The sequence below is a fragment of the Pseudonaja textilis genome, chromosome 5, assembly GCF_049901715.1.
Source record: "Pseudonaja textilis isolate UNSWEBS1 chromosome 5, rPseTex1.2, whole genome shotgun sequence".
NCBI classification, from domain to species: domain Eukaryota; kingdom Metazoa; phylum Chordata; class Lepidosauria; order Squamata; family Elapidae; genus Pseudonaja; species Pseudonaja textilis.
In genome coordinates this window covers 16,878,183-16,891,338 of record NC_141994.1, presented here as the reverse complement: position 1 = coordinate 16,891,338, position 13,156 = coordinate 16,878,183, and the positions used below count along the sequence as shown (strand labels likewise).

The following is a 13,156-nucleotide window of genomic DNA, read 5'->3' as shown; positions in this document are numbered from 1 at the left end:
CACTGAAGGCAAGCAGCCTGGCCCAAAGGGAGAAGTGCGCAGAGATCCAAGGTCAGGAGGCAAGATCATTGGGGTGTTTCCATATTTTACTCCAGCATGGCTCTAACCATAAGTGAGTTAATGTCCTGCTGCCTCTGGGGTCTCCATCCTACATGAGCTGTTGCCTTTTAAGGATAGTTTGGTCAGAAGCTAAGTGCAGGTTCAAGGGGCTTGCAGGCAGAAGCGTCTCCAGGTAGCCACTTGAGGGTAGTACCAACAGCCCTTCCTTGAGTTCTACTTCAGGCTCTGAACATGCATCAGTTGGACACCAGGCCTCTCACCCCAAAACCCATGGGGCCATAGTGTTTTGGGAAAATTCTGCACTTGGAAAATCATTCAGTAGTCAGCATTAATGAAGCTGTGGACATCGAGGCCTTCTACCTAGGTGGCCTTTGGGATTAAGATGGGTGTGGGTGGGCGTGCGTGTAAACAAAAATCAAGCTAGTAGGCATATATAACTGTGTAATGGGAACTGACAGCCTTAAACTTAACTCAAGAGCTTAAACGGGAAGAGCCATAAACTGGCCATAGAAATCTAGGATTAAACCTCCATTTTCTTCAGTTTTAAGTGGGGACAGAACTTCTTTAGAACATTTGTGGCCTTCATCTTGATAGGGATGATGATACATTTTAAAAGGATATAGAAAACAGTAGAAATACCAGAAAATGTGGGTCATTGCTTTGTGTTCCTTTTTTAAAAATGGCAACCCTCGATCATTGCATGGAGAAGAGGTCAATCCATGTTGCTGGGGTTTGGGGTGTTTCCAGGAGTATCCGAAGAGTAGAGTTCAGGAAGGTAAGATGGCAGCCACAGTGCCCATCAAAACTGGGCGGAGCTTCCCTCACACCGTCATAGCCCCCATGTGGATTTTCTGGACACCGTCGAAGGCCTCCATTTTCCTGCTGCAACAAAAAAGGAAGGTGGAAGACATGTGGGTTTGAGAGGAGCTGGAGAAGGAGAGAAGGAGAAAGGAACCAAAATGGGGCTTTGTTGAGTATTGGAAAAGCAGATTCTCAGATGTAAAAGAAGAAGGAAAACGCCAACAAATTCACTGTTTTACAAACATGAAATATTTTGTGGCATATTGTCCTAGCTACAATGTTGTTTTTTTGCCTCTTTCATCCTTGCCCGAAAAGAACAATGAAACAAATGGAGCAGTTTTGTTTGAAGAGACAAATAGATTTAGTTTTTGAGTTCTAACCAAGGTGACGATGGGCAGCAGCGGTAAAATTCTTTTGGCAACCTTACAAAAGTCATTTTTTTGCCATCGCTTACCTTGGATTTAACCTAACAACTTGGGATTTTCTTATGGTCTCCCATCCTTCAAGGATTAGCTTTTGGCAGAGAGCCAACACAGCTAGATGCTGATAACTAGCTGGGATTTCAGAAATTAATAAGATTACAAAAGAATGGGAACATGTCTGATGTTCTATTTTCAAGAGGGGAAATTCATAGTTTTGGCATTGAGTGGAAAATATTTCCTTTGGACCAATTTAGAGAAAGCAGAAAGATCAATTGAACTGTGCACTAGCAGTCTAGATAATAGTTTGTAGCTCTGTATTTTGCCTTTGATTGGGATGCATGATTAATCAAGCCTATTGGAATGACAAACACACAGAAAAATGTGAAATTCTAGTTACTTGATCTGTTGCATATGTATCCATCCCAAAGAAACAGCAAACGTATGCTAAGTGATGCAATCTCCCTTGCAAATGTGTGCGTTTGATTTTGTAGAAAAAAATATTCAGGGCATGCAGTATGAATGTACAAGAAGATGAAAATATCCACACACACTCAAGGGCAGGTTTAATCTAACCTTTATAGAATCTGTTTGAATAGCAGTAAGGCAGTTAAGTATCTACCCAACTAATTTTGCAAAACTGCTACACAGAGCATCCTAAGAGCCAGCTTTTCCACTGGTTTTCCTTAGATACAAATGGAAAGAGCTGCGATGACTGTTGGAAGAAATGTCCATCTGGGTTCAGTTCCAAGCGGGGAGAAAGACACTTGGAAACATGGAGGCTGCTTGGAAAACTGGTTTAATGCAGCAGTACCATTAAGCACATGGTCCTGGTGCAGCTGAACACATGGAGTAGAGAGTGAGAGATATTTATGCCCTAGAGCTTCCTGTTCCTGTGCAAGAAGTGTAACCTATTGGTTGTCAGACTCCCAGGAGGCTATGTGGGGGTCCAGCTAACCTTGTAGGCTGTCTGTATCCCAGGCTTGGTTGAATCTTGCTGGGTGATGATGCAATGAAGAGGCTTGTGTTCTGAAAGGATGTTGGACAATTCCTATTATGGCTTAATGGCTTTGTCCTGGTTTGGATCTTGAGTGAGGGCTAATCCTATCACCCTGGAGTTGAAGGCCTTTTGTCTTGTAGATAGGATGGCTCAATCTTTCTGGGGCTATTAACAAAGGGGGGGGGTGCTTTCCAAGAGTATGTTCCAGATATAGATAGATAGATAGATAGATAGATAGATAGATAGATAGATAGATAGATAGATCCTTATGTTTTCACAGGTATTTATATTTATGGTATTCAGCTTTGTTCAGGTATTTTCCCATGTCTTTATAGTTGTACTTTTATAGTTGTGCTTTTAAAGATTCTGCCAAAACGTCACTACAACTATAAAAGTACAACTATAAAGGCGTGGGAAAATACCCGAACAAAGCTGAATACCATGCACACACACACACACACACACACACACACACACACACACACACACACACACATGAAGCTGTGTCATGAATTCTGCAAAGCCATTACCGATCAGAAGCATAATGGTAAAGGTGACATGATTAGTTTCCTAAACATTACAATGCTGAATGTTTTCCCCAGAAAGAGCTGAGACTGGCCTCTGTAAAGGTATTGAAGAAAACATTTTTTTCCAATATGCTCTGTCTAGGGTTGATGAATAATTAATCCACGTGCTGGTGAACGACCTCTATAATTGAAGAAAGCTTTTTGACATGGGTAGCCAACCATCCATTCCCCAGGTTAAAAAGAACCCATACATTCTCAGTGCCCGTTGCAGTAACGTAGAAAAAGGAGCACCTCCAGGCCTTCACGCAGCCTACATAGACCTTGTGATGGGAGAAGTGATTTTTTAAAAAAGTGTGATCGATTTTAGCTAAACAAGCTCTGCTCCTTTTCATCCCCTGCAAATTTAATGGCCTAGATTCTTGCAGGAGAAAACCTGCAGATATTTTGTGCGTAGTGCCAAGTTATAAATGGCACTTGTTTTTTTTTAAAAAAAATTTATTGGTTTTTAAAAACAAACATAAACAAACAAAACATAAAAACATCAAGCTATCTTCCATAGGTGTACATACAGTGTGCCGGTTGGTTTACACATTGTTTTGTGCTTCCATTTTCATAGTCTTCAATTACAATTACATTACATATAATCTCATATTGTCAATCAAAAATTAAATACTTTAGTATCATTATTAATCAATCGTTTGACTATACTTTTAATCATTCATGTTTTACAAGATAACCATAATTTACTTAGTTTATTTTATAACAATTCATATTATCATCCCAAATCTATCCTAAAATCATTTTGTAAATATAATAAGAAATAGTACATCTTTATATATTTATTATTTTCTAAAAGTCATATTTCATTACTGTACTTTATTGTGTAACCATTGATAGAAATGATCCCAAATTTTATAAAATTCTTTATCCTCTTGTTCTCTAATTCCAAATGTCAATCTACTCATTTCAGCACATTCCAATATTTTCTTAATGATTTCCTCCTGTGATGGTATTTTCTCATTTTCCCAGTTTTTAGCAAATACAATCCTAGCCGCTATTAATAAATTTACAATCAGGTATTTCAAGTCTTTACTATATATTTCAGGTAAAATTCCCAATAAAAATATCTCTGGTTTCAAGTCTATATGTTTTTTTGTCATTTTTTCCAACCACATGTGGATTTTAGTCCAGTATTTTTTAGCATCCGCACAAGTCCACCACATATAGTAATATGAGCCAGGTGTCTGATGACATTTCCAACATTTTTCGGATTTATTCTTGAACATTCTTGCTATTCTTGTTGGGGGAAAATACCACCTGTAAAACATCTTATACAGATTTTCTTTATAAGCTGTTGACATTGTCATTTTATAATTTTGAGACCACAATTTTTGCCATTTCTCTAAATCAATCCCATATCCAAAATTCTTCCCCCAAGCAATCATAGTTTCTTTATCTTGTTCTTCTAGTTTAATTTCTAATAGATATCCATACAATTTTTTAATCACCTTTTCATCAATACCTGTCAAAATCTTATCTAAGTCAGTCAGTTTATCATAGAAACCTTCTGTTTTAGAATCTTCAGCATACCTTGAATGTATTTGCGTATATGAAAACCAATTCAACTTTATACCTTGTTCCTCTAGTTTTTGCATAGATTTAAGTTCACCCTTTTCATTCAATATTTCACTATATCTAACTGTTTGTTCCTTTTTGTATATTATAGGATAAGAAAATGCTTCAATAGTCAAATAATAATAATTAAAAGGGCGGGGGAGGAAGGGAGGACAAAATTTCTTCAGGTTCTTGTATACCTTAATCCAATTAATAGTTAGATAAAGAAAAAGACTTAAGAAAGAAAAAAGAAAAAAAAAGAAAAGGGAAAAATTCTTCAGGTTCTTCAACACCTTAATCCAATTGAAAGGTCTCAAATAGAAAAAGTGCATAAGAATAAACCAGAAAGATAGATGAAAAAACAAAAATACCAGGAAAGGGGAAAAAAAGGCCTTTTAAGGCTTTCCCTTTAAAATAAAAAGCAAATGGAGAGATTGGACTTCCAAAAAAACAAACAAACAAACAAACAAACAAAGACAAGCTCCAACAAAGCCAAAACCCCAAATAGTTATTACAAAAAAAAAAAGATAAAAAAAAATACAATAAAGCTGGTGAGGAGGGATAGCACAACTTAGGAAAAGTAAAAAGGATACACTGCACTTTGTTTGATTATCCAAGGCTCTTATTATAACTCTCTTCTCCAAAAACTTATCACCTTTTTCTCCCCTACGTTTCAACACCAGACTCCAGCTGTTGATAGAAACCCAGAAGAGCACCTGCAATAATACTCTCTCATGCTTTTCCCTCTATCTTATCAAATAGCAATATCCTTGAAAAAGAGTCTCAGGTCTTTCTTTCTCAGCTTTGTCTGGTCACAGGGAAATAGAATATTTTCAAGCCTCTAGTTGGCAGTGTTACAAAGTTTCTTTGTTCTCACTTTCCCCCTCCTTTTCCGGGCAGGATATAATAAGAATTAATAAAAAAAGAAAAAGATATTTAAAAATAATGAAATAACTAAAGGGAGCCTCTAGCCTAAAATATTACAAAATCAAAAAGGACAAGAAAAAAATAGATATAAATGAAAAACACCAGTCCAGTTTCAAAATACAAGATCATATACAGAAAATCCAGCAATGAGAAAAAAAACCAAAAACCTTACTTTGACATTCCTATTTAAAATCGCCGCTTAATCACTTCTGTCAAAACTTTTACAGATTCTTTCTTTTCCTTAGAGTGTCCTTTCAGATCTTAGAATAAAAAAAAAAGTTCTCACCAAACCGGCACACGCTCTCTTTCTGCTCTCTTCCGTTTCGGAGCTGTCCCAACTTCAGCAGCTTTAATGGCTGCCTCTTTGCCGGTGGCAAGAAGGGCTTCTCCTGGATCTACCAGGGACTTTGCAGTATCCCTGGGATCGACGGGATGCGCTCTTCACTTTCACCGTCTCCAGGAGCAAAGATATTGGCAGCGATCTCATACTTCCAAGATCGCATGCCGTATCGTCGCGATGCCAGCTCCGCCCTCCCATAAATAGCACTTGTTTTGAAGTTCCCCAAGCTTCCTTTTAAATAGAGGACTGATAATATTTAGGTGAGTTTGCAAGAGATGTTTCCCATGCTAAAGAATTGTATTAAAAAAAATAACTGTTATGACACAGCTAATTCTGGTTCTCCCCAAACTTCCTTTTCCTACCAGCCTGCATTTGCACATTTCTAAATATGCACATGTATTATATTTCAGTATATGCCTGACATACATACCGGTAGGTACATCTATCCAAGGGTGGGCTGCTATCAGTTCAACCTGGTTTGGACAAACCTGTACCAAACCGGTAGCTAATTTTATGGCCGGTTCAGTGAACCAGCAAATCCCATCCCGGTTGGTCCCACCCACCCTGCCCCTCCCCTCTCAGGAGTCGTCACGCAGCCCATTTTGGATCCCAGGTAAGTACAGGGAGGAGGCTCGGGGAGGGTGAAAAACAGGCCTCCAGAGAGCCTCCGGAGGCCAGGGAGGGCATTTTTGCCCACTCGGGGGCTCGGGGAAAGCCTCCGGACCCCGGGGAGGGTGAAAACCCCGCTGCCATGGTGCAGGAGGCCAACTAGGCCATGCCCACTCAGGCCACGCCCAGCCAGCAACTGGGTAGAGAACTCTTCGCTAAAATTTTTGAAGCCCATCCCTGCATCTCTATCTGTTTACCTTGTTCATTGAAAATATCCTCACAGTTAATACAATTGCACTTTGGATTTATTTACTTATTTTTTTGGTTACATGTGTTTATGCTAAGGTCTATAGTGGGACAACAATATTTTCCTTCTTTCTTTCTTAATTACGGTTCATTCTTTAACCTTCTGGATCATCTTTATCTTATTATTTATCATTGTTATGCGGAGGTCTTGGCTGATTCTTCCAGCCTTCTTTTAACATTACTTTTTCATAGCTACTCTCTCATCTTCTCCCCCCAGGGCCTTTCCTACTAAATGGGCCCAGCCAAGTGGCAAATGTTCCTGTTAGCTGTGTTGCACCCTCTTTGTCAAAAGAGAAGAATGGCTCCACAAAACGTTTACTTCCATCCTTGTAACGGGGCTTGTTTATTTCTGCAGCTTTCCTTGTAAAGTAGGGAGCGTGTAAACAGTTCATTGATGCCAAATATACTGTGGTTCTCATTGGGCTGTAGGTTGATTTGCAAAAAGTTGAGGTGGTAGGTTTCTCCCCAGGGGGAGCTTGCCAGACCCAGAAGGAGTTTGGAGGTGGGAAAAGAATGACAGTGATAAGGAGGCCGATTGTGGAAGAAGAGGAAACACCGAGTTGTGAAGAGAAGGCAGAAGAAGTTGGTAGGCATAGATGGGGAAACCAGATAAGATAATCCCAAAGGTGCTTTTTCAGGAGGCACCTGGACTTTCTTTTTTTTCTTTGAAGACGTTTCGCTTCTCATCCAAGAAGCTTCTTCAACTCTGACAGGACAGTTGCTTCCTGAAAAAGCACCTCTGGGGCAACCATGACCTGGAGAATCTCCACAGACTTTCAGATGAGATAATGAAACATTGGTCAGTAGACAATCCTCTTCCGCCCCTTCCTATTTCCTTATTCTTTTTCTTCTCCTCTTCCATCTTCATAAGTTCTGGATAGTTAAGGTGATCAACCGTCCTCCTTTAGGGAGGACAGTCCTTCTTTTGTAAATTCTGTCCTCTCTCAAAAAGTGTCCTCCTTTTTGATATTTGAAGACTAATCTATAAATCTCTGTATTTGATCGATGCCGATCCGATCCGTTGTGTGTGATGCAACGTATTTGTATTTGACATGGCGATTCGTCAAGGCTTGGTACAGTGCGGCGAGTTGCCATTATACGACCCATGGGCTCCACACAGGAGAATTGTTTTGAGAGAGTGTGCCATGTGCAAGAGTGTACCGTGCGCAAGTGTGCGCCATGCGCAAGTGGCTTTGTTTTTTTTCTTCAATTTATTTGTGTCCTTCTCATTGTAAAAAAGTTGGTCATCTTAGGATAGTTCATTAATGCCTTTTCATGAATGTGTGTGTGTATGTGTGTGCGTGTGTGTGTGTATGTATACTCACAATGGCAACTTCAAGTATCTGCTGAGTAAATCTTCAGGATTCCAGCTAGCCATTTTTTGTGTTCATTTTTATGACCACACACACTATCAATATCCATCCCTGGTTTAATACAGGTAGCCCTCAATTTTCGACCAAAATTTGAGCCCAACATTCCTGCTTTTTAAAGCGAGCTTAGCCCCATTTCAGGATTTTTCTTGTCACAGCTGTTAAGGGAATCACTGCAGTTGTTAAGTCAGTAACAACAGTTGTTAAGTGAATCTGGCTTCCCCATTGACTTTGCTGGTCAGAAAGTTACAAAATCTGAACACACAACCCCAGGAAAATAGCAACTGTCATAAATGTGAGTTCGTTGCCAAGCGTCTGAATTTTGATCGTGTAGCCACGGGGAAGCCTTAACAGTCGTAAGTGTGAAAAATGGTCATAAGTCACTTTTCTCGGTGCCACTGTATCTTAAAACGGTCACTAAATGAACTGCTGTAAGTCGAGGACAACTTGTACAGTGCTTCATGCATGAATGGCCACCGGGTCGTAGTGAATTATTTCTAATAAATTGTTTATGTGCTGATGTTTTTTATGTATTGGAAAAGTCTTGGAGACAACAGAAGGAGTAAGCCATAAATGAAGTCCATATTGTAACTCAGTGGGGTTTTACGTAGAGTTAGGGTTACCATTACCGTTACCATTAGGCTAAAAAGACAATAGCAAATGGTATTTTTATCAGGTGTGCAATTCTTTCTAAATGCAGGAAAAGATCTATTTTCCCTCACAACCGCCTGTGAGGTAGATTCGGCTGAGATAGAGAGAGGCCCTAAGTGACATGTGCGCTTCTGTGACAAAAGGTAGACTAGAATCCAGTTTTCCTGCTTTTTTCAACCTTAGCTATCACATCACACTCACTATTTCTGTACTGTTGCCATCAAAAATATGAGCTACACATCAGCTAGCAGAACTTCCCCAGTGTGATTCACCTTCAGCAATTTTAGCTGTGTCAGACCTGGTTAGCAGTTGAAGGTCATGACAAAGTTCTTCCATTCTTCCAAGAAAACTACCTGAAATCACCACGGGCTGAGCTGAACTCAACTCAGAAGGTGTTACCTTTCTCCAATTCACATTGCTCCCATGAGCTATTGAAATGTGAATTTTGTGAATCCCCTAGAGGAAAAAATCTAAAGGAGGCTGAGGAATGAAACCAAACAGAGTCACCAGGAATTGAATTTGCATGAGGAAATATAAATACGAATGGGAAACATACGGAAGTAGTTAGAAAAACCAAGATGGCAATCAGAAAAGCCAAGAGGGCAGGTCACAACACACAAAAAGAAAGGCTTTAATCACCTGACTGTGGACGCCATCTTGACTGTTTTGACTCTCTTGTAGACACTCCTGGAAAAACATAAATAAAGTTAGGAAAGAGACGGTCAGGTTTTGGCGTGAAGCTTTCTTCAAATTAAACAAAACATTTTACAGCAAAAGCTTTACCAGAGTGGAAGAGTTTTGCCACATTAGCAAGAAGCAACATAAATTGTGGGTCCTACCAGGGGTGGGATTCTACCGGTTCTGTCCAGCTCTGTAGAACCGGTAGCTCTGAAGAACAGCAGGCACAGAACCGGTTCTGTGTTTGCTGCTGTTTTGGCCCGCCTGCCCGCCTGGGCTCTTACCTGACCTTTATTTCCTGCTTTTTCAACCTCAGCTGCTTTGCGCAGCATAGCTGCGGTTGAAAAAGCAGGGAAAAAGTGCTTTTTCAAACGCTGCGCACCCGTGCACAGCGCTGCTCAGCTGTCCAGGCAGCAAGCTGATGACGTTTCACACGCGCGCGCAACAAAATGCAAATCACCGAACTTGTAGTTACACCAGTCGGATCCCACCCCTGAGTCTTACATTGACTTTTGCCCACTCAAAATGCACCCAGAAGAAAAAAGTGACATTGTCGAAAGTGCATCCTTCAGTTGGTACTTGATACAGGTTTCCGTCCCGAGTTACTGCTTCTGAAATAAAACCTTTTGATTTGGATAAAAGTGAACCATATCCTCCTTTCACCTTCTCTTTTTCAGGCATACAAAGATGAGGGATCAGGATATTTATATTTGCATACAAGTTACAGTAAAAGAATAATAATTATATCAAAAGTGTATATATCTAATTAGTACTTTTGAGTGCAGTGAATGCCTGTTCGCCAATTGAGTTGCCTTCCTTTCATTGTTTTCTCATAAATATTATGAAATATTTCCAGGGGTCAGTCCTAAAAAGTTAAATAAAAGTTGGTTGTAATCCATCTTAGACCATCATGTTTTCCAGGACAAAGATGTATACAAATGAAAATGGCTGAAGTTTTTTAATAGCTAAAAGAAACACACAAATAATAAATCAAAAGAGATAGTTGGATGTGTGGCTTTCAACTCGGAAGAGTGGCTTGGACAACTTTCTTATCTTGGATTTACCAACTAGATGTTTTATATTATGAAGAAAATTCTAATAAAACATGCAGAGAAAAGGAAAAGAAATAAATTTTGGGTCATTACTTAAAAGGAGTTTTAAAAGGAAAAAGAAGAAACATAAAGTTGGTTTATTCAATCAGGATTAAAATATGTTTTTTTTTTCTAGTAACTTTTAAAGAAAAATTCTTAATTAGAACTGAATGACAAGCCTTTAACAATTTGTTTATAGATAAGGTATGGGAAGAAGATTTTTTTTGTTCCATTTTTAGAGAAAGTGGTAAGATATGGTGTTACAATTGAAGGAAAGTGTTAAATTTGCTAAGAAAATTTAGGAAGTGGAGATGAAGAAAAAATGATAACTTATAGGACGCTATTTGAAGAGCTTAAAGATCAAGATTTTTAATACGTTTCTGGTAGTTGTTAAATTGATTTTCCTTGATTAAGTTTCAATTATTATGCTTTTGTGTATAGATATAAATTATGGGAAGAAGAGATTTTTTTGTTGTAAAAAAATATGAAATTGTTTTATTTATAGATAGATAGATAGATAGATAGATAGACTGAAAGAAAGGAAGAGAAAGAAAGAAAGAAAAGAAAGAAAGAAAGAAAGAAAGAAAGAAAGAAAGAAAGAAAGAAAGAAAGAAAGAAAGAAAGAAAGAAAGAAATGGAATGAAAAGGTCTTTAGTTGAAATATTAGAGAAGGTCATAAATTATTGAAACTGCTATAGTTGTCTTGAACAAGAGGAAAATCATTTCTTTATGCATCTTTTTCCTTATATTTTTCCTTCCCCTACCTTTTTTCTATTTGCACGTTTTATTTTTTTTTTTTTTTTCAGATTTTGTATCTTTGTATTTTCAACTTTTAATAGGAATTCTTATTTTAAAAAGAATGTGGTTACTGTATTGAAAGTTATTTTAACTTAATACTATAATAGCAGTCTGATTTTACGCAAACAAGGTTTCTTGGTGATGCTGAAACCAAAATGTTTACAGTAAAATACATGTCCATGCAGTTTTCCATTTTCTGCGTTTCTATCATGGAGTAAGATAAACAATGCAAGGAAAATCTATGTAGGTTTACTTTTCAGCTTCTGGATTTCCTTAACATTTCTAATCTAAGGTTTTCTTCTCTATCCGTGGTCATCTCTAAGGTTAGGGTTAGCATTACGGCCAACCAGGCAACTCTTGAGTTAGGGTTAGGGTTGAGAAATATGTATGAGGCAAGCTACTATGTTATTAACTTGATTTTGTGTTTTGTTTTTAATTTGCTTTCTGAAGTATTAAACAAGGAACGTATGTTAAGATCAGGTGAGCATATATAACCCACACAGATTATATACTTCCAATTATATCTGTGATGGGGCCCTCAACCCCTCTGGTTTTCTTCCCCAGGTGTCCTCCTCTTTTGTACAAGAAAAGTTTGTGTATGTGTATTTCCTTTATGTTCTCACCCCCGCCCCCATTCATCTATCTATCTATCTATCTATCTATCTATCTATCTATCTATCTATCTATCTATCTATCTATCTATCTATCTATCATCTACATACATACATACATACATACATACATACATACATACATATCCACACACATACATACCTACTGTTCTGTCCTAGGCCCCCCCAAAAGCACTAAGTCAATTCTGAATCCCGGCAAAAACCTCTTTTATTACATTAAGGTGAATTTATTTCATTCACAGTCAGCCAACAGCTTGGCAAACAGTCTTGCGAAGGTATACTAATTAGCTCAGACCTTTATCAATCCTGGAATGCTACCCGGTAAAATTCCATACTCAGTGCTGACAGGGAAGGGCTGGGTTATACAGACAAATCTGCATGAGGCTGGAACGAACAGATGAACGAATGAGTCAGTTGTTTCCTGCAAAAGCCCCTTCCCCTTTTGCTTCTCTTTTAATCCTGATGGGAGGGGCCATTCATTGTCCACATGTGGCCTTTTACTCCCATGTCAACCCTGAGTTCTAAATTGTGCCTTCCTTTTGGCAGCTCTGCGCCTGCACAGGCTGGGAACCAGATCCAGAAGCTCCCCCGCCTCACTGCTGTCTGAGCCCGAAGGCAGCTGATGACTGCCAGCCTGCCCTGGCCCCATCTCTGCCTCTGATGCAGAGCCCTCATCCGAGCCTTCCTCAGCCTCCAGGACTGGCCCAGGTTCCTCCCCAACCTCCTCAATACTGTCCAACTCTGCTGCCAGCTCCACCAGCCACCGGCAGGCCACAACACTTACATACACTCACATGTATAAGGTACTCCTTGACTTATGACCACAATTGAGCCCAAAATTTATGTTGCTAAGTGAAACATTTGTTAAGTGAGTTTGCCCCGTTTTACAACTTTTCTTGCCACATTGTTAAGTGAATCATTGTATTTGTTAAGTTAGTAACATGGTTGTTAAGTGAATCTGGATTCCCCATTGACTTGGCTTGTCAGAAGGTCGCAGAAGCTAATCACATGACTTGGGACACTACATCAGTCAGTTGCCAACCAGCTGACTTTTGATCATGTGACCATGAGGGATGCTGCAGCGGCCATAACTTTCAAGAAGAGATTGGACTGCGATTTGTCAGAATTGGTGTAGGGTCTCCTGCTTGGGCAAGGGATTGGGCTAGATGACCTACTTTCCAACTTTCTTTCCAACTCTGATTATCTGTTATCTGTTATAAGTATGAAAAACTGTCATAAGTCACCTTTTCAGTGCCATTGTAACTGAACGGTCCCTAAATGAACTGTTTTAAGTTGAGGATTACCTACACACACACTCACACACACATACAGA

The 13,156-nt window shown here is 39.1% G+C and overlaps 1 protein-coding gene across 5 annotated transcripts in view; it reads left to right on the top strand.

Moving 5' to 3' along the window:
* The window catches only part of SHISAL1 (shisa like 1), a 118,084-nt gene that overhangs the window by 79,299 nt on the left and 25,629 nt on the right, over positions 1–13,156 (top strand). For 3 of the 5 annotated variants that reach the window (XM_087934188.1, XM_087934190.1, XM_087934189.1), the window contains exon 5: positions 11,642–11,671. The exons of the other annotated variants lie outside the window; for them this stretch is intronic. In XM_087934188.1, the coding sequence (XP_087790314.1) occupies positions 11,642–11,671 (30 nt within the window). The remainder of the gene's footprint in view (positions 1–11,641; positions 11,672–13,156) is intronic. 5 annotated transcript variants of the gene reach the window in all.